The sequence below is a fragment of the Pocillopora verrucosa genome, chromosome 1 (assembly GCF_036669915.1).
Source record: "Pocillopora verrucosa isolate sample1 chromosome 1, ASM3666991v2, whole genome shotgun sequence".
Classification (NCBI taxonomy): domain Eukaryota; kingdom Metazoa; phylum Cnidaria; class Anthozoa; order Scleractinia; family Pocilloporidae; genus Pocillopora; species Pocillopora verrucosa.
The window spans coordinates 31,805,033-31,823,611 of record NC_089312.1 but is presented as its reverse complement, the minus strand read 5'-3'; the positions used below and the strand labels follow the sequence as shown (position 1 = coordinate 31,823,611).

Here is an 18,579-nt window from a genome sequence, read left to right as displayed (position 1 = left end):
CTGGTTTACCCTTTCCAAACATTCGAAATGTAACTTACATTGCATGGACTTAGGAAAAAAGGCCAAATTACAGCATCTGAATCATTTTAAGGCACGCAAAATTGCTACCGATTTTAAACCAAACAATTGATTAAAATTATCAAAAGTACGTAAGTTTTCCGCTAATTGTAAACTCGAGATTGCAAAAGAAATTGGATGTATTCGTCAGGAGACGGTTAAAACTAGATTGACCATTTTTTCAACGAGGACTTATGGGATTTGACATATACATAAAAGGAGTTGTAGTTGGTAGCGTCTTCCTCACTACCATCAAAGCGATTAGAGAGAATCAGCCAACCTATCCATTGGCAACCTCTGTCTTTCTGAAGTTAGTCCTGCAGGTCGTCTTTAAAGTAGGTTGAAATTTTCTTTTCGAGTAACTGTAAGCACCTGGTCAACAAGAATTCTTTTTTTTACCAAGGAGTTCTACTTTGACGCTTCTTATACTTTTTTCCTCTTCCTAACCGTCTGACTCAGAACCAATCATTAAATCACAAATCATGCTAAACAGTTTTTTTTTACTCGAGCGTTTTTGTTTGTTATTTGATTTATTAGACAGATTTTTCTATATTTATGTATATATATACATATATTTATAATTTCCGTTCATTGACGTCGACGGCACCACGCAAAGGTGGTGCTTAGTATATATATACATACCCGTTTTCAAAAATTTTGAAATTTGAAAATACTGACTAAATATATATGCTCTTTCTTTTCTCATCAAAAAAGTGTTGACAGAATAAATTAAATGAAATTTTTTTAAAGGGGAGAGCACAATAACTGCTGTCAAAATTTCCTAAGACTTTGTTTCACCTCCGCACAATTTTTTTTCGCTGCAAGTGCCTTCAAGTTATCAAGTTAAAGTGGGTGAAAAAATGGGAGTACGATTTAACTGTGGTAAGGTGACAAGTTTTCCAGCTAAATACGCGTGTATTGCATAGATTATGAACCAATGGTCGTTAATCATTTCTTGACGGTCAACGAATGGGTGGACAACGCAGTAACTTTGCAAAGGTTTTACTGCATATTTCAATGATGATAATAAGAAAACAACAAGTTTAGGAAAGCGGTATTCAGTAGTAAACTCTAACAGATGTACGCACCGAACAGTTAAGTCATACCGTTGAGTCGCACAGAAATGGACAATTTGCAGTATCATTCTTGCCATTTCGCTGTGAGGTGGACCTCCTTTTTCATAGTTATTTCTAACTTTTGCGGCTTTAATGAAGCAGTCATATGACACCAAAAATAGCGCTGAATATGATGAACAATTTATATATGTATATATTTATATATTGAAATTCTCATGATTGGCTGGAGATTTTAGTTTTTAACAGCTTCTTACGCATAATGTACCAGGCATAAACAAGAAAGTACACTCCGCTGTTATTGTACATGTTCCACAAAATATGTTCATTTTGCGATTCCGCTTTGCCTCGACGAAAGCACGAAGTACTGCGTTTAGTTATTGTTTAGCTTTGTTCGTGTTTTGAGACCTTTCCGGCACGGACATCGTTCAATATTTCACGGTTAAAATACTTTTTAACGTGGCTAAGCGGCGAATTGAATTTGGTATTCCACCATAAGATTGTCCCAAGCGAATATTGCAGCGGGTTAAAGAGACTTCCCATTTAGTTTTGTTCTCTGGTAAGTTAAAACGCGAATCCAGAATTTTCAAAGCCATCCGATGTCATAGCGAACGAAAAATGCGCCTTAGACGTACGATCTATTAGTGTAAGTACCACTGCTGATAGTCGTCATGACCGTGGGAATAAAGTTTGTCTTCAAATTTCTCCACAGCTTAGCGGGGTTAAGTCCTAAAATCAGATTTAGATAAAAAAAAAAAAAATCGGTATCGGTGATTTTTGAGGCCGTCTTGCTGTGACAGACAGGGGTTAGTATCTTTGGTTAATCCTTAAAGGACGTCTTTTGATTGACCGTCTCGAATATTCAGTCTCAAATAATCCTTCTGGCAGTGAAATCTAGGGAACACGAGCCAACTGATAACTTGCGGAAAAATTTCAAAATTTTAGATCAGCTCAGTATTGTGGGATTGTCAGAAACAGATCGATAAACCCAACATTTCACATATCATTACGATTAGATCGGCGATCGTTTGAGGAGATGGTAAACTTGTGGGTTTCAAAGACGTCATCGTCGACAATAGCTGTTTGTTACTATCTTCATGTTGATTTAATATTATTTATTCTTTTTTGGTTTAACCAGGGCCAAGTTTTCTCCAATTTTTGGAAAATTATGATCCCCAGAATACACATATATCTTATGATGTTACTTTTCTTTCTCTTTATGTTCGGGGAGAAATATTTAGAAATAGCACAATAGTACTAACTGCATTAAGTAAGCGGGATCGTGATCAAAATATCCAAATTGTATCAGCATGGTGATAGTCAAAAATCACGTCTAAAAAACAACAAGTATCTTAAGCAGTCATCACGGTATCGCCGAGAAAGAAGTAGATTGAAGAATGTAATATATATTTTTAGCTGGTATTTTTGCGCATGACTGCTTGTGGATTCTTTCTCCTAAGGCGCTATACCTTAAAATTAGGCATTACATTTGTGAGCAGCATTGGATTCCAGATGGAAACTTTTAAGTTTTTTAGCTATGTGGCAGTGACTTTCACAATTTCTTTTTTCAGAAAAGTATGGTTTTTTCGTCCGCTAAAGTAATCTACTGATCAAGCCCATCGCCAATGTTTGCATAAGATAATTGAATTAATGAATCGAATCAAATCAATCAGCCATTAAACTTTAACTGTTCCCACGGTTATTGCTTTTCATTAAGTTTCCTCGCAAGGTAAGTGTAAACTGTAACAAGCTTGGTTATCGTTATGCACGGCCCAGCACTTCAAGCCTGAATACATTCGAAGCCAAAACTCAATCTCGTTGCTTTACGCCAGTGGAAAACTGCTAGTCATCCTAGTTATTCTGGCCATTTCCGGCCAGAATAATTAGTTATAAGAACTTGGTGCTAGATCAAGATCGTAGTTTCATTTTAATCACTTCTGGGAGTGGAAAGGTTTAAGTTATCGATTCGGCTAGTCCCTCTGCCCGTCCGCTATTATTCAGCAACCGTCTGACTTATCAGTCCCTGTATTCTTGGAGCGAGTCATCACCAAAGTAAGGTTTCATCTCACTCTTTGTTTTGATAACTTATTTAGGAGGGAAGTACTGCTTATGATGGTTGCGATTTATATCGTATTGCTGGATATCGCAGGAAATAAAAGTTATTCAAATCTTAAATGTAAAAGATGAAAAAGAACTTAAAACTCCTAAATTTAAATTGTAAATTAAAAGTTGTAGAATTATACACAATCAGCTCTTGACCGCATGAAAATCACTTATTTCTCATTTTATGTCATCACCAACTGAACTAGATTTAGTTTATCGATTCCTGAACTTGAATTTCGAAAATGGAAGCTGAAAATTTGATAACATCGAGCTACAACGCATAATGTAAAAATGTGGACTGCCAATAAATTCTGACGATTGTAAATTTGCAATTTCCACGATTTAATCTATCAAAGGGTTAGTTTTTTTTTTAACTGAAAAGAGCCACATATCATTTCCTGCCAACTCATATTCTTTAAAGAAAAATTAAAAAGGAAAGTCGAAGGAAGTTATGACCAATAAACAGTTGGCGGAGTTCTCATTCGAAAAAAAAGTCATCTCATCGTTGTAAATGTACCCAGCAAATTATCTCATACTCTTTAAGTAGGGAACGGTCTAATATAAATCCTGGTTTCAATTAATACAATGCTGGAGACTAAGAAATGTCATAGAAACCTCTCTGTTAGTTCTATTTATTGAAATTCGTCATTAAAGCATTTTGAATTGTATTCCGCAAAATGTACGATTAAAAAGTACCAAATAACTCATTCAAATGCTTGGCCAAGACCACAACCTTCATCAACGGGGGAGAGAAAATAATTTGGCACCGAAATTCAAGTGCATTTCAGAAAAAGTGCAAATTTGAGGTTTATTTGATTCAAATAAACATGGAGCAAATGCCTATGATGGACTTGATTTTCTAGGCCCCGGTTTCGTCAAAATCAATATTCCGTGACACCTATCATTACCGTTGTGCGTCAGTAAGAGGTGAAAAATTGAGAGTTTAAGGAAACCACAACGGAAACGGCAATGGGAACGTCACTAAACAAGAGGTTTGATGAGCGCGCGTGCATAAACCTTTGTAAATTTCTTTGCGTCCCTTGTAACAACTTGAAATGATCAAACTTTGCGTTATCTGGGGAACGTGAAGGACGACGGCCAATTGTTTTGAATTTCTTTTTCTAATTTAAGGCTATGTTGCATCAGTTCAGTGTCGAGATAGATTTTACTGTAACAAAGCCGTCACCAAAGTTAGTTTTTTATCTTGTTTTTATTTTTTATTATTTTAAAGTTAACGTACTCTTATTGTATCTCTTGTATGTCAGCATGACTGTGCATACTAGAAATTTCTAAAAACATATCTTTACAAGTGTTACCATAACCATCACGTCCACTTCGAATTTCCGACATTTTTCTCATTTTTTGAATACACTATGATTAAAATAAAAATCCAAGGAAGATGGAAAAGGATATACTCTATATCAAGCAATGCTAAAAGAAACTATTTCTTTCTTTTAAATTCCTTGGATACGCAGTTAGTCAAAATTGATAAGATTTTTTCTCTAGCGGCCATTTATTTTACAATTTAACCAACATCTTAAGAGTAAATGTCAAAAATCGATTTGGTTCATTTTTTGCCTGTGGGTAGCCTTATTTAGTGAACAAACGGAAATGGGTTTAGATTTTTGAAATATGCACTTTAAAGGTAATAATTTGTTTTAACATTTCCGAGGGTAAATCGCTCAAATTTCACCAAGCGCGACCCTGAAATTATGCACGTTTCGGGCACTTGTCATGCTAACAAAAATGTAACGGAAGGACTTTTCTAGTTATAGAAATATTGAGTTGGACTTGTATTATCGACGCAAAGTGATAGTTTTTGTCTCATGTTATTCTTGGAGGAGCTACGTCCCTATTAAGAGACGTCATCTTCGGCCTTTTGAAATTAAGGCAAAGGTGGCCTAGAATAGCTTGGCAAAAATACCTGTGTTAGTGTCTCAAAGTTTACAATAACGCTACCAGGAAACCTTGAAAGATGGTTCTTTACAATGGGGTTGGGTTTCATTTCTTTGGGACCTTTGACTATCAAAAGATGACCACCAGCCGAATTTCGGTTAAATTACTATGACGCCATAATGAGATGAATAATCACAAAATTAAACGCGTTGTACACAAATAACTGTTTTGGTCAGTTATATCTCCACTGGCCGTTAAAATGACAAAAACATTTTAAAATGTCTATAACTACACTTGATTTTTACGGAGACAGGAGAAATAATTTTCGACTTTTGCTACCCTAAGAATCACGCCAGCTTAAACAGTTGAATTGCACTCAACAGGTTAAATTTGCCATAAAGCCGATAGTTTACGTTTATATCTCACCCGGTGAACATGGATTCGAGCATTTGCATCCCTTCTGCGCCTTCTGCACTCGCCAGTTTCTAATATACTGAAAATCGTCCAACACAAAGATAAGGAGGTTTCAGAAGCAGTGGTGAACTCGAGTGACTGAAATCCGATATGTAGGACTCTGCTGTCATGCAACGCCTTCTTGTAAATAATGCACGCACCGCTTTTATAATCAGCGGATCAGTTATTCGTAAAACGCTCAGTGCTCAGTTACTTGGAAGAGCAGGTACACTCCTGGACTAACTATGTGAGTCGTGCGATGAATGGCTTTCTCTTCTTCTGAGGTGAACTGTCAGAAATATCCAGCCCAAGGTCGATGCACATGTCTCTTAACCTATCCACTCTTTAAGTTGTGAGTATACGTTTTTGCACAAGTTTGCAGATGTTTAGATCGAAAGATACAATCGGATGTTGAATAGCCACATCTCTCACCACATTTGTACACGCTGCAGATAGATGACTCTCAGCTTCGGCAGAAATTTCGTCCTCGACGACGCTCTCCATGTCCACTTCTGATACTTCACTAGCTTTTGCTTCGTTACCGGCGGCTGTAACTTTTAATCGCTTCTTTGCTGAAAGACGGGTGAAGAAGCCACTAATCTGCTGCGACGTAAGGACTTCATTAGGTTGAAATCGGCTTCCCTCCGCTTGGTCTCTTGCTAGGCTCATGGTTTTCGAAACTTCCTGTTGATCGCTTTTCCGTCCACTATACTCCCCTTTTTGAAATGGTCAGTTAAGAATTCGGTCTGTTTCTTTGTAAAACGCACCTTTTTCTTAGTTGTCTTCAGGGCCCAACCCATTGGAAGAGGCGGCAAGCCGTCAATCTTTGATTGTGCAGCAACTTGAACGCTTGGTATTCGACTGCGTCCCTCCGTTAGCTTGGAAGAATATTCTCTTTTAGCTTTATCGTAGAGAGTTTCCTGTTCGAGCATCATTTGGTGTTTTCCAGTATCTAGGTGTGTCTGGAGGTTTGCAAAGCGACTGTATTCTTTTACACATTCTTCTTTTGGACACGGGAAAAGCATGGCATCTGGCTTATATTCCCCAATACAGCTTTGATCTTGGTTTTCGCTTTCAGTAGAGAAATCTGCTTTGACAGAGTTTTCCTTGATATGTCGGTGTCTCACAATCTTGAACGTCGGTGCGCCACTTGGATTCTGCGATGGCGAGTCTAGGATTTCCAATTTTTCGGGCTGCTTCTTGACTCCTTCGAAATTGGCCTATACTTTACCGGAACCCACACTGAATGCTCTCCACACTCGTGCGCCACTTTCATCGTACTTAAAATTGTTGAGTATACTTATGCCATCCTATTTGATATCAAAGGTGCTTGACGGTTTGGCAGCATCATAACTTACTTTCACTCCTGTGGTTTCTTGGTCAGACTCAATGGCTGTTTTGAACTGTAGAGCGTTGATGACAGCATTGCCTTCGTTTACGTACTTTCCAACGTCTCCCTTGATTGTTGCCACTTTGCGATCACAACCCCCTTTCCACCTTGAGGGTCCGAAAAGTCGTTTCTTACAACAGCCACTCCCATGGCATCACTGGCCAGCTTAGCTGAGATGATTGAATTTCCGCTGTGATAATAGCCTGTGTTATCTTGTTTGTAATAAGCCATTTCTAGCTCTGGAACTTCCTTTTTCAGGGTAGTGAGGCAGTCAAGCATTATCGAAGCGACAGTCACACCGTCTTGGGCGCAGCTTTGAAATGCGTGAACAAGTGTCTGCGATTCAAAGTGCTCAGAATCCTCTGACTGTCTTATGGAAAGGCTAATGTGCCATGGCAATCCTCGCTTCGCAAACCAATCTGACTGTGCCTCTCGATATTTTCGGGGCATATACTTCATTACCCAGTCCTGGCCTAACAGCACCGATCAGCTGTCCAGTCTGGGTAAAACTGAATGTTTCGCCTCAGCTTGGTGGACTGAACGTAGCTGATGGGCTTTCCAGCTAATGATATCATCCCTTGCCAGCTTGATGGTATGCTACATGTCAGCTTGATCTTCTGCTGACGAGAGCGCACTTAAACACTCATCTTCTATGGTAAATAATACTTCCTGTAACTCATAACATTGCTCATATGACTCATTGTGGAGATGTTCGCAGGAGCCCCGAAATTCAGCATTGCTTGGGTCACCTAGCGCGTAGATTCGACAATGATCGGGAACCTCTGAGGCCTCCACTGCATGTACCTAAAATAAAAAGTAAAATGACAAGCGCTTGATTCAGTGTATATTTGCAAAGCAACGCATGCACATATGATCGACATTTCAAAAAGATTACTTAAACGATTCTCAGCTTTGTATACACTCGATTGCAAAAACGTTGACACCTTGAAAGCATAAACTGTAACTGTAAACGTAAATCGTCCGAGTATGCTTTGGGCATACTTTTTTTTCCAGCAATGTATTTTTTATTGCAAAGAATAAGAATAGTAAATTATTGATTATCATGATGGAAATGAGGTTATTGTTTAAACACTACCCACAAATCCGTCGGGTCTCATCGTTCACGGTTTATGCTTTCAAGGTGACAACGTTTTTGCAATCGAGTGTACATGCGTGTAAACGTATTACAGTGAATTGTAAACTGTTTTTTTCATAAATTAAGCATAAAGAAGACTTGGAGAGAAAGAAAGAGGTGGCCGTGAATCTTAGAAAGAAGTTTACCACATCACTTCTGCGAAGGCAACGCATAATTATAAAATATGCACCCACCTTGTAGTCGCCCTTTAGGTACTGCTTCGACAAACGAGGTTGCTGCTTAATTTCCCTCGCCCATTGCTGATTCTTGCCACAGTCAACAAGGTTGTCTACGAGTTTTTCTAAATCATCAAATGCTTCCACTCCTGATGCTGAAAAGTTAGTTGTTGATACTGCTGGACAATACGCTCTGGTATCATTGTTCTGACAACATTGGGTGTTTTTATGATCTCGCTAGTCGACAATTTCAGAAAGGAACATCTTGAATAACGTGTGGACTCGTTATGAAAGAAACGAAATGTTCTAATTTTACAGATTCAATCTTCATTCTCCTTTTCTCCTGGTTTGGAAGAGGAGCAGCTCTTCCATATATCAGCCTGTGGCGTGTGGCGTCGGGCAATGTTGTAGCGATAGCTAGTAACGGTTGGAATAAACTCCCTCATCTCCTTAGGGGATAACTTGTCTGCCGTCAAAGAGAGTATTTGCTGTCTGGTGCTCCAATGTTACGCGTTCAAGTAGCGTTCAGCAATTGCATTAAGAAGCTCCGTCTCTTTTTCACTTCTGCCTTCGACCACAACCTGACTCTCGCTGCATACAGCGTGACGATCACAAAGCTCCGTCCACAGTTCTTGAGAATTTTCAGGTGCCAGGACATCCAGCATTGCAGAAATATATTGTTTAGCTTTCCGTAAGTATCTGCGTTTAGTTCGCTCGTGCGTTGTATTCTACGGCACTGATAACGTGTGACATACTGGACTGACGTCTCGAACTTGTAAGAAGCGATTTAGCTGCACCTGGGACTCGTTGTCTGGATTGGAGCTTTCATCATCCTCTTCGGAATCGTCTTGCGGAACAAATAGGCTCTGCTTTCTGGATGTGGAACCTTCTGGCAATGCTTCATCACCAACAGTGACAGCAAAAGTGACAGGAATATCAGAGTCACTCTCTTGTTCATCAACCTGACGAAAAAGTGAACACATTGCTTTGGATGGTTTCAAAATGAGATCGCGGGGTGTCGTGTATGAAAGCGCAAGTCGCATGCAAGACGGAAGTTAATAATCGATAATTATTTTCTACTTTATAATATAATTGACTGATAACCTATCCTAATATCTTCATTCAGTTACTTCTCAGGATTTTTTTTCCATTTGGAGCATTTGGAAAAAAATGAGCCATATAATAATTTAAAATCTTTATTATTAGGATATATCCTGGAGTGTGATTTGCCATCTGGGCAGGGCATGCCTACCCAATTCTTGTGCCATGTATGGTTTTGCCTAGTCGTTAACGGGCGGCAATGGCGGCGTTTGACAGCCGCATGCATGTTAACCTGGACACGCCCTTCTCCCACCTGGGTTGAATCCCTAGGCACGAAAAGGGCGGAGAAGGGAGAATTCGGAGAATGCGTTAAGGTTATTAATTATATTGGATGGAAATTAGTCATGAACAGTTTGAAGAAACTCACCAAGGCTAGACCACTTAGACCTTCTGTGATGTTTTCCACACCTCTTGTGGCACCCAAACTCTGCGATTGTAACTGATTTTTTTTTTTGGTAGGGACTGTCGACATCGCTCACAAATTCCTTTAATATTTTGAGAAAGAATTAATTTATACTTTTTTACCTTACACATCCTCCTTGACTAAATTGCTCTGCATGTGGCAAAAGAACAACACTAGCCCAGGAAAAAGCACCACAAACCCCAAATTGATGACGCATTCTGTAGTTAACCTTGTCACAAGTCAGTATTTTACGTTCTTTTCCTTTTTTCCCCACATAGTTAGAAGGAATTCTAAGATCTGTGAATATTTCAATTCGAGCGTTCCCTATGCCATTAATTAGTTTTGACAGGAGCCCATCACTGGTTTTGAATAAGTTTTGAAAGAGACGAAAATGTTGAGTGAACGCCAGTGTTTTCCGAAGTAAAAATATTTGCAAAAATCCTAAAAAGACATGAAAATAATTTTGCTGATAAACTTGGCATTGTTTTACGCGACAGTGAAGCGATTTGAAGTTAGGTTATGAAGTCTGTGATTCCCGCTAAGTACCCTCCTTATATACAACTAAATGAGAATAAACTAGAGGGACGTCAATTCTTACAAGATCATGACTTATTGTAATCGCCTACCTGATCCGACGGGTACGAGGTTTTTCGTAAGTTCAAAAATTTGTAGTGAGTGCTGCAAAGTGATTCCCCTTTCTGCTGCTGGTACTTCTTTAGATTCCTTTTTGTGACAGGAAACATCCTGTGGCACAGAACATAATCTACTAGCTCTTCTCCATCCGATTCCAAGGCTTTATCGATATAATGGGCAAACAGTCATTTCCGAAAAATTGACGGTCTTCACGAAAATCCCGCTTCTTGGTAAGATAAGTTCAATCTCTGCCTCAACACCTGAAAATTGTAAAAGAAGTTTGTGGCTTCCTCTGCACCACAAACGCCACCTACAGTATCAAGTAAAGAACAACACATTCTTTTTCTGCTGGAGTTAAAGCAACCGTTGTCTTTATTCTTTTCACCGACGATTATTACGCTTTTGTTTTTTGTTTACTTTCGTTAACTGATCACATTTGTTTTCCGTGGGAAAATTGTATCGTTATTTGCGTTCCATAAGGTTTTCACTGTACGGTTTATATTTGTGAAATTTTGTAAAGTCTATTTCTTTGTTGTATCGTTTTCGTTCATGATGGCAATATATTTGTTTAGATTTTTATATGTGAGGCAAAATGAATTGTTTGTTGATCTCGTTACGTGACAGATTATCATATGTCACGCAGAGTGACAGGAACCTATGAAAAATTAAAATCCAGCAAATCCCTAGCGTTACCTGCCGTTTTGTACGGGACCCTTTTTGTGTGGGACGTCGAAGAAATCAAAATTAGGATCAAAGTAGACTAAACGTAACTGGGCTGCGACACGCTGTAGAAAATGACGACAAGGAGTAAATTTATTTAACTCATTCCGGCTCAATGGCTTCATTGAGTTAGCCGGTCGGCCCCCTTTACACCAAATTGCAAAGGACAGTATTTCGAAAATATCTTCCAAGCGGAATAGCAAGGGCCTATAAAATATTTCTAAGGTAAGGAACTATTGATGTCAAAGCAAACATAAAAAGCTAGGTGCGGCTGCGACTCAAACAATGCTTTGCTTGTGTCATAGCAATGTTGATTTTATTCATTTCAATATGGCGCCATTTACAATTTTAGCAAAGTTTGGTTGGTTGGTATATCAAAACAGCAGAAGATACTAGAAAAATGAAACAATGTATTTGAAGACCCACTTTATAAGCCCTCGTGATTGCATTGCTGGAGATTTTGAGAGACCACCACATGCACTTTTGCCACACTACATAAGGCCGGGTTTGGCATGAATTAAAAATGACGAACACGTCCACTGGTAATTAACCCGTGGTTTCGTCAGGAAGGACACGATACCAAAAATATCACTATATCTTGGTTATGGAAGACCACATGTATATATTTATAGCTAGAGATGTCCTGCTGTTGCATTTTAGTTCATGCAAGGACCGCCTGAAAACTGCATAATTTAGAGCTCGCATGCACTCATTTTTGACCACGCAATTAGCAACGGTTTATTTCCGTTAAAATGAATATTTACACAAACTAGCCTCACTTCGCTTTAAGTAGTACCTATAGCTACCTGTAGACAAAAAATGGGACGAAACGATTTTTTTTTACCATTTCCGCGATTTTTTTATTTTTCTTTGATTTTTAGGGACATTCACTCTTAAACCTTTAAAATTAGTGAAGAATGAAAGAATCAATAATGATACTAGGTGATATCTGAAGCAGCGATATCACGGCAGTGTCTGCGTCTTTTCCTCAGTTTTTCGGAACAAATCGAAATTGAAAACAATCAGAAAGTTGCCACAGAGAGGCACTGTATTTTAGAATATGAGAATAAAAGGGAAAAGAGATAGAGAGTTTGTAGAATACGAGAATTAAAGGGAAAGAAAGAGAGAGAGTTTGTAGAAATAATATCATAGAAACACGAAGAATGCGTGGAACTGTTGTTGGCAATTATTTCCAAACTAGAACCTTTGCATGTTCTCCGATATGGTGGAATTCATTTGACTAAACACTTGTTAACTATCAGGCAACTGGTAAACCAAGGGAGGTTGAGATTTTATTGGAATCTGGTGCACTCAATTTAAAAAAAAGACAAAGTGGCACCACAGAAAATTATAGAAATTAACGAAAAAAGAGAAATTTTTATGATAGACCATATTAATGAGTTAAAACTCATCGTAGTAAATAGACACCCCACAATAATGGGTTTCGTCAAATTTTTTGTTCGTCCCCTACTTGTTCGCCCTCATCTCAACAATTGAACAATTTAAAGGAGTTATTTTCCTTATTTCTATGTAAGGTCCTGTCAAAAAAAAAAACTTTTAAATGTATTTAGAAAAGCATTTTATTTAGGTGGCTGTTCCTACCCTGTTAAACTAATCCTGCTCCTTGTGAATATTTCATATCTTTTTTCCAATTGACAATCCCATTTGCAGGCCTCCGGATACACCTCGAGACATTTCTCAACAGTTCACGATGATGGGTGACTTTTGGCTGGGAGAAGCAACAAAGTGGATGTTGCTATTGACTCTTGCTGGCAATTTATGGAATCCTCCGTTTGTCAGCAGCGAAACGTGCAATTCTAAAATCAGAAGTAAGTAGTGAAACCCCATGGTACGAAGAGTATGGCCTATCCTTTTCAACTTTTTTTTTCTCATCTTTGTCCTCCTCGGTTGGAATAGAGATAGAGAACCAAATTTTATTAATATTTTTTTAACCAACTAGTTTTCTCTCTTGTACAGTAAGACCCGTTGTCGACATCTCTTCAAGTCCAGAAAATGTCAGTTTAGCCGTTGGTGCCTCCATAACTCTGACTTGTAAAGCAGAGCCGAGAGCTATAGATACAGGTTATTTGGATAGATGGGTCAAGTATATTCAGTGGTACAACCCAAATGGCACAGAAGTTGGAGCAAAATGCCAGCAGCCTTCAAACATATTTGCATATAAACGAAAATTCAGCTGTCCATTGGTGTTTAAAAATCTGACAGAAGACGAATTTGGCCACTATATTTGCCAAGCGGGCAATCGTTATAATAAACACTGCACAAGGCAATCATTTGCAATAGGTAAGTATTTTCATCATAACTAGTTTATTAATTTGTCTTTTTTAGTTCCTTTTTTGTTTATTTGTTTGTTTTTTTTACTTAAATAATGCGTGACGGTAAACACCCTACGCTATTGTTTTAGAAAGGTGAGTATTGTGCATTGGATCTCTCTCAAATCACAATGAACCTTACATCTCGATGAAAAAAAGTGTAAACAGTCCCGCCATCGGCCACTCTTATAAGCGGATGTTTCTACTTACGGACACTTTTTCTAATTCCTTTTTTGGCCTCCCAGTTTCTCGTAGACGGACGCAGACACTTTTGAAATTGAAAATGTGATTTTTTTGTTTACGCTTCGTCCGCGGGAAAGCAAGCTGTCGGAGGCAGACAATTCTATTAGCGGGCACTTTTTCCAATTCCCGAGGGTGTCCTCTAACGAGGGAGTTGATTGTATTTATACAAGTGCACACTTTTCCTCCAGGTTCTGCACCAGTTTTTTTGGAGGTTCCAAGGAATCAAAGTGTTTACATAGATTCCAATGTCACTTTCGATTGCAATGCTACTGGTCTTCCAAAGCCAAGCATCTCCTGGATCAAGAACGATGATTTTCATACCTTGCAATCCAACTCAAGTACAAAGGATAAGAAAAGCATCCACAGTGAGCTCTCCATAACGAAAGTGAAGAAGGAAGATTTTGGCGGATATAAATGCGTGGCAATTAACAGCGTTGGAAAAAAGGTATCATTATCGGCCTTCTTAAGCCTGAAAGGTGAGAAGAAAAACTTTCCATTTACGACTCCTCACAACTTTGAACTATTTACCAACAGTAGAGCGTCCTGTACGAGATATTAGGTCCTAAGTAGGTCAGTTTAACCCTGCTGGGAAATCCTCTCCCCTAGCTAAGCAACTTTCCGACTTTACTTGCGCTTATTATGACATAGATTAGACACCACTTTTGATATCTGATCTGGAGTAAGCGACTTACTCTTTAAGCAGCTTCATCGGCTAAGGAGTTTTTGTGTCGGAGACGAGAAGTTTGACCGCGAAAAGGAATGTTATCGAAATAATTTACAGCTAGATACTAAGACTGTGCGCTGATTTTCATTTTCTATTCAGTTTACCTTTTTCTGCCTTTTCGGTAAAATCATTCTTTTGAACCCACGTACGTTTCGGATTTCCCACTTTTTACAACACTACTCCTTTCTATTGAGTTTCCCTCGTAGTGTCGCTTCACCAGAATAAACATGTTTTGTGGTTACTCTGGTTACTATGATTACTACTAAGGTTATGCGTCTTGAGTCAACGCGAATGGAGAGAGCGTCACATTTGCTCCGCTTGCCCTACTATTACAGATCCTTTCTGAACATAGCATCCATTTCTTCTCACCTTTTAATAGTGATTTTTTTCGTTTCAATTACAGAAAAGCGGGAAGACCCAAAAACCCAAAGTAATTCAGTTGATTCCAACGGAATTTTCAGCCTCACTGCCACTTGTCATTCCAAGCCAAACAAGAGCAATGATTCAAATGTTTCAAAAACTAATTCAATGGTAAAGTTCATTGCAACTTCAGATGCCTCAAAATGCCATAGCATACTAAGCATAAAGCTTATCAACGAGAGGACGAACGAAGATGGAGGTACATATCAATGCCGAACATCTGGAAAGGGAAAGTCAAAATTGGCCTCTTTACACGCAAAGGAAGGCAAGTTCTTGAAATTATAGGAACAGTTTGAATATTCCTTTCGAAAAATATTTATTGATCTTGCTAAAATTTAAATGCAGGGCGTGTAATAAAACGTATAAACTCCCGTTCAAAACACTGTCAGTTAACATTTTCAAACTTCTTTCCCTACAGCTCACACGGTGGGACTGAGTCAGCAAGACTTAAATACATTCTTGTGATCACCTTGCCTCGATATTCTTTACGCATGCACGCTGTAATTGACTATCAAAGTGATATTGATAACACGATGTCATCTCATCCAGTGCGGTCAGTAATCATAATCGTGATTGGCAAATCGGACTTGCATTTCACGGTCGTCCAATTTGGTTAGTCACTCGTATGATCACAAACCTAATTGGACTGCGTACGGTCCTTTTTTAATCAGTACGACGAAAGATGTCAGCCATCAAAGTCTTTTCAGTTTTAGTTTGATTTTTCATCTTATCTCACAGAAATTACAGAAACAAGACTACAAGAAAGCTCAACTACTCAGATTGCGATAACGATCGCTGCATCTTGTGTGGTGGCAACCTTGCTTATCAATAGTATTTTGGGGCTTTTGTGGTACAAGCGATTTAAAGGTGGCAAAAAGGTGAATATTTGTGGTTTTTAGGGTTTTTTGTGTGTGGTTGTTTGTTTTTCCGTTCACGTTTACTTATTCTTTTTCATCTAGGAAACATGAATGTAGCAAAAATTTCCAAGCGTAAAAAATAAAATCTTCTCGTCCAGGTTCCATTATCTTCAATTCTTTAACGATGCATCCATAGTGCGTTTTAGTTCGACAAAGTATTCGTTTTGACTCACTTTTGCCCGTCATCTACACTAAAAAACTCGGAAACGCGAATGAAACGGCCAATTTCAAACTGGCCTCAAAGTGAAATTGATGACCCAATTGTTTTTAAAACGTTCCAATTCTTGAGTGGACAGGTGGAAACGAACGCTTTTGGAATTAAACTGTAATGATTTTAAATGTGGGTTTGGAAGCAACGATTTTACTGGAAATATATTTCCTTTTGTTGAGCTTACCTATAAGAACTAAAAAAAATCCCAAGGCACTGAAAAACGATACATTAACACTGTTCTGAAGTTCCTTATCGGTAATTTGTCTTTTCTCATTTGATAAACGTCAGTCGGAGGGACAGCGAAACGTCGTTAGGGTCCATATGAACAATGGCAGATACCCAACAGTCGTAATTGCGCAGGATACTGAAGAGCCCTTGTTGCTCTGAGCAAAGAACGCGGAAAGGGTCGACGAAAAGCTCCGGCTGTGTGCAGTGGGGAATCGTTTGGGTGACATGGAACTTTGATGGAACGAATTATAGACGATGCACACTGGCCACAGTATTAGTATTTTAACTAGTGTAGGTAATCAAATGATTTCGAGTGCAATTTTGAATAAATAAACACGAGTAAATATTTTCAAGGACTAACAAAATTGCATGAGCCCGTAGGGCGAGTGCAATTTGTGGTCTTTGAAAAAATTAACATTTGCTTATTTATTCCAAACTTCACGAGAAAAGTCATGTGATTACGTATTAATAATATACATGAAAAAATACGAGATAGCTTATCATAATTATGCAGAAGCAGAGCGCGCGCATCAAGTGTAAGAATAATTATTCAAGCCTGTGCATTCGGTCAAAACAGCCGCGCACGATGAAAACAGTAACATACAATGATATTTTCACATCTATAAGGCGCAAAAATGTTCAAGATCCGGCTAAACAGTCCAAGGAATTATTCAGTCTGTGTCCGAATCACTTTCGATGGAATGGAATCGTCGTTTGCAAGGTTTAATCATGTTTTTTTTTTTAATTTTGGCGTAGAATCACTCGAGCTGGATCGGCTCGTAATTTTTATTTCCTTGGCAATTCCCTTCTCTAAACACCACTTTTTCCAAACCGACAACCAAAAAGCAGTGCTTTTTGTAGTGTCTTCGTTGTTAAAGCTGTTTTTCAGCAGTGGCGAAAGAAAATCTACTTAAAACGCTGACCATTGTTTCGCTCGTAAATTTCCATCGTAGCCAAATGTTGCGTCATCCAAGGCTCGCATTTTATTAGCTATCAGTGAGTATCTCTGATTATTGGTTTGTTACTTTCTTTGCACTGAATTAACCCTCTTCTGCATTGAATTACCTGAAAACTGCATTTATATTAACCAATCAGAACTGAGTAATTTTTTCATGTATATTTATTTAGTATTTAAATGTGGGTATTATTAGTATTGGATGTAGATAGATTCAATCATCAATTTCTTGTTTTAATTTAATCATGTATTTGTAGTTTCAATCCCGACGGTAATTTTCTATTACTTTTTACCTCTTAGACTTGACTAAGACACGACCACATCAGCTAGACTGTAATTTTTCGTGGATAAATAAGTACCTTCATTAGTGTTTAGCACTTATTTTACGAAGGCACGCCGAATATGATGTGTTAATTGGGCGTAACACTCTAATAAGGAAACGTAACGTGAGGGCGTAATCTGGTCCCAAGACAAATAACTTCACAACATTATGTAGGCTCCGGGAAGATTTTCACCGACGAAAATAAGGGATATGAATCGAGGAAAGAGATGTCATTCGAGTAGCTTAAGAATACCTTGTCTGTTGGTCCTACGTCAGATTTGAGTCTTTCTATGATGTTCTTGGATGTCTGACGTTAGAAAATTTATTTACTTCTAATCAGACAGTTTCTTTCCATTATTTTCCGAAGTTCACAAAATGTTTTCAAGTCTGAAATTCAGTTAAGGTGGTTAAAAGGATTTGGAAGCTATTCTAAAATGATAAAACCTAAGCTAATGTAACTTAAGTCGATTTAAGGTTCAATTAAATTTGCTGGCTCGCAGGTCTGCTTGAGCTTAGTTGAATAAAGGTGGTAAAGTTCTAAGGAACCTGTGGTGCTGCGTCGGTGGGGATGTATGACAATATAATTTGGTTTTATTAATCGAGTTGATAATGTAGATGGCCACCGTAAAAAGTCTCTTTAGCCCCGTTAAAAAAGGCGAGATAGATGATGATAGTCTCAGCCGTTTGAACGAGCGGATGTTAGTGAGCCATATCTTTTTTCTTACCTCAGAGCGCGCCATATTTGTGTACAGTAACGCAATCTCATAGAGTGATTTTGTCGACTATCATTAACTTTCATAAAGCATTTGAATGCAAGCGTTATGGCTAATGAGCATAGGGTAACTTGGACCACTGGACTCTTTGTTTGGACTATTTTATGGACCATTTTTTGGATCATATTTTGAACCTTTTTTTTGGACTATTTTCGGACCATTTTATCGGGGGGGGGAGGCAGACCATTAGTACTTAGGAAGGGGTGGAATGCATTCTATCAGAACTCAGGGAGGGGTGGTAGGCAGACTGTTGTTACTAACGGAGGGGTGGTGATTAGAACGCACGGAGGGGTGGGAGGTTGATGCATTAGTAACT

General features: G+C 38.5%; 1 protein-coding gene and 1 pseudogene across 2 annotated transcripts; one reads left to right on the top strand and one right to left on the bottom strand.

The window, feature by feature from the left end:
- Positions 1-3,038: 3,038 nt before the first annotated feature.
- LOC131768423 (contactin-3) lies at positions 3,039-18,035 on the top strand. 2 transcript variants are annotated; one of them, XM_066164462.1, is made up of 7 exons: positions 3,039-3,182; positions 12,812-12,969; positions 13,118-13,441; positions 13,902-14,189; positions 14,841-15,122; positions 15,596-15,735; positions 16,274-18,035. In XM_066164462.1, the coding sequence occupies exons 2-7, from the start codon at positions 12,852-12,854 to the stop codon at positions 16,370-16,372; spliced, it is 1,251 nt and encodes a 416-aa protein (XP_066020559.1). In that variant the 5' UTR covers positions 3,039-3,182; positions 12,812-12,851; the 3' UTR covers positions 16,373-18,035. The 2 variants fall into 2 exon arrangements, with proteins under 2 accessions (XP_066020559.1, XP_066020565.1); XM_066164468.1 differs by lacking the exons at positions 15,596-15,735; positions 16,274-18,035 and adding an exon at positions 15,276-15,559.
- Positions 5,928-9,856, bottom strand: LOC136279176 (uncharacterized; annotated as a pseudogene).
- Positions 18,036-18,579: the final 544 nt, after the last annotated feature.

Bases quoted from the DNA above. Each gene is read 5' to 3' on its own strand.
- LOC131768423 (XM_066164462.1), top strand. From the start codon at position 12,852: ATGATGGGTGACTTTTGGCTGGGAGAAGCAACAAAGTGGATGTTGCTA. The intron at 12,970-13,117 runs GTAAGTAGTGAA...TCTCTTGTACAG, and splicing joins GTGCAATTCTAAAATCAGAA to TAAGACCCGTTGTCGACATC. The intron at 15,123-15,595 runs GCAAGTTCTTGA...CTTATCTCACAG, and splicing joins CTCTTTACACGCAAAGGAAG to AAATTACAGAAACAAGACTA.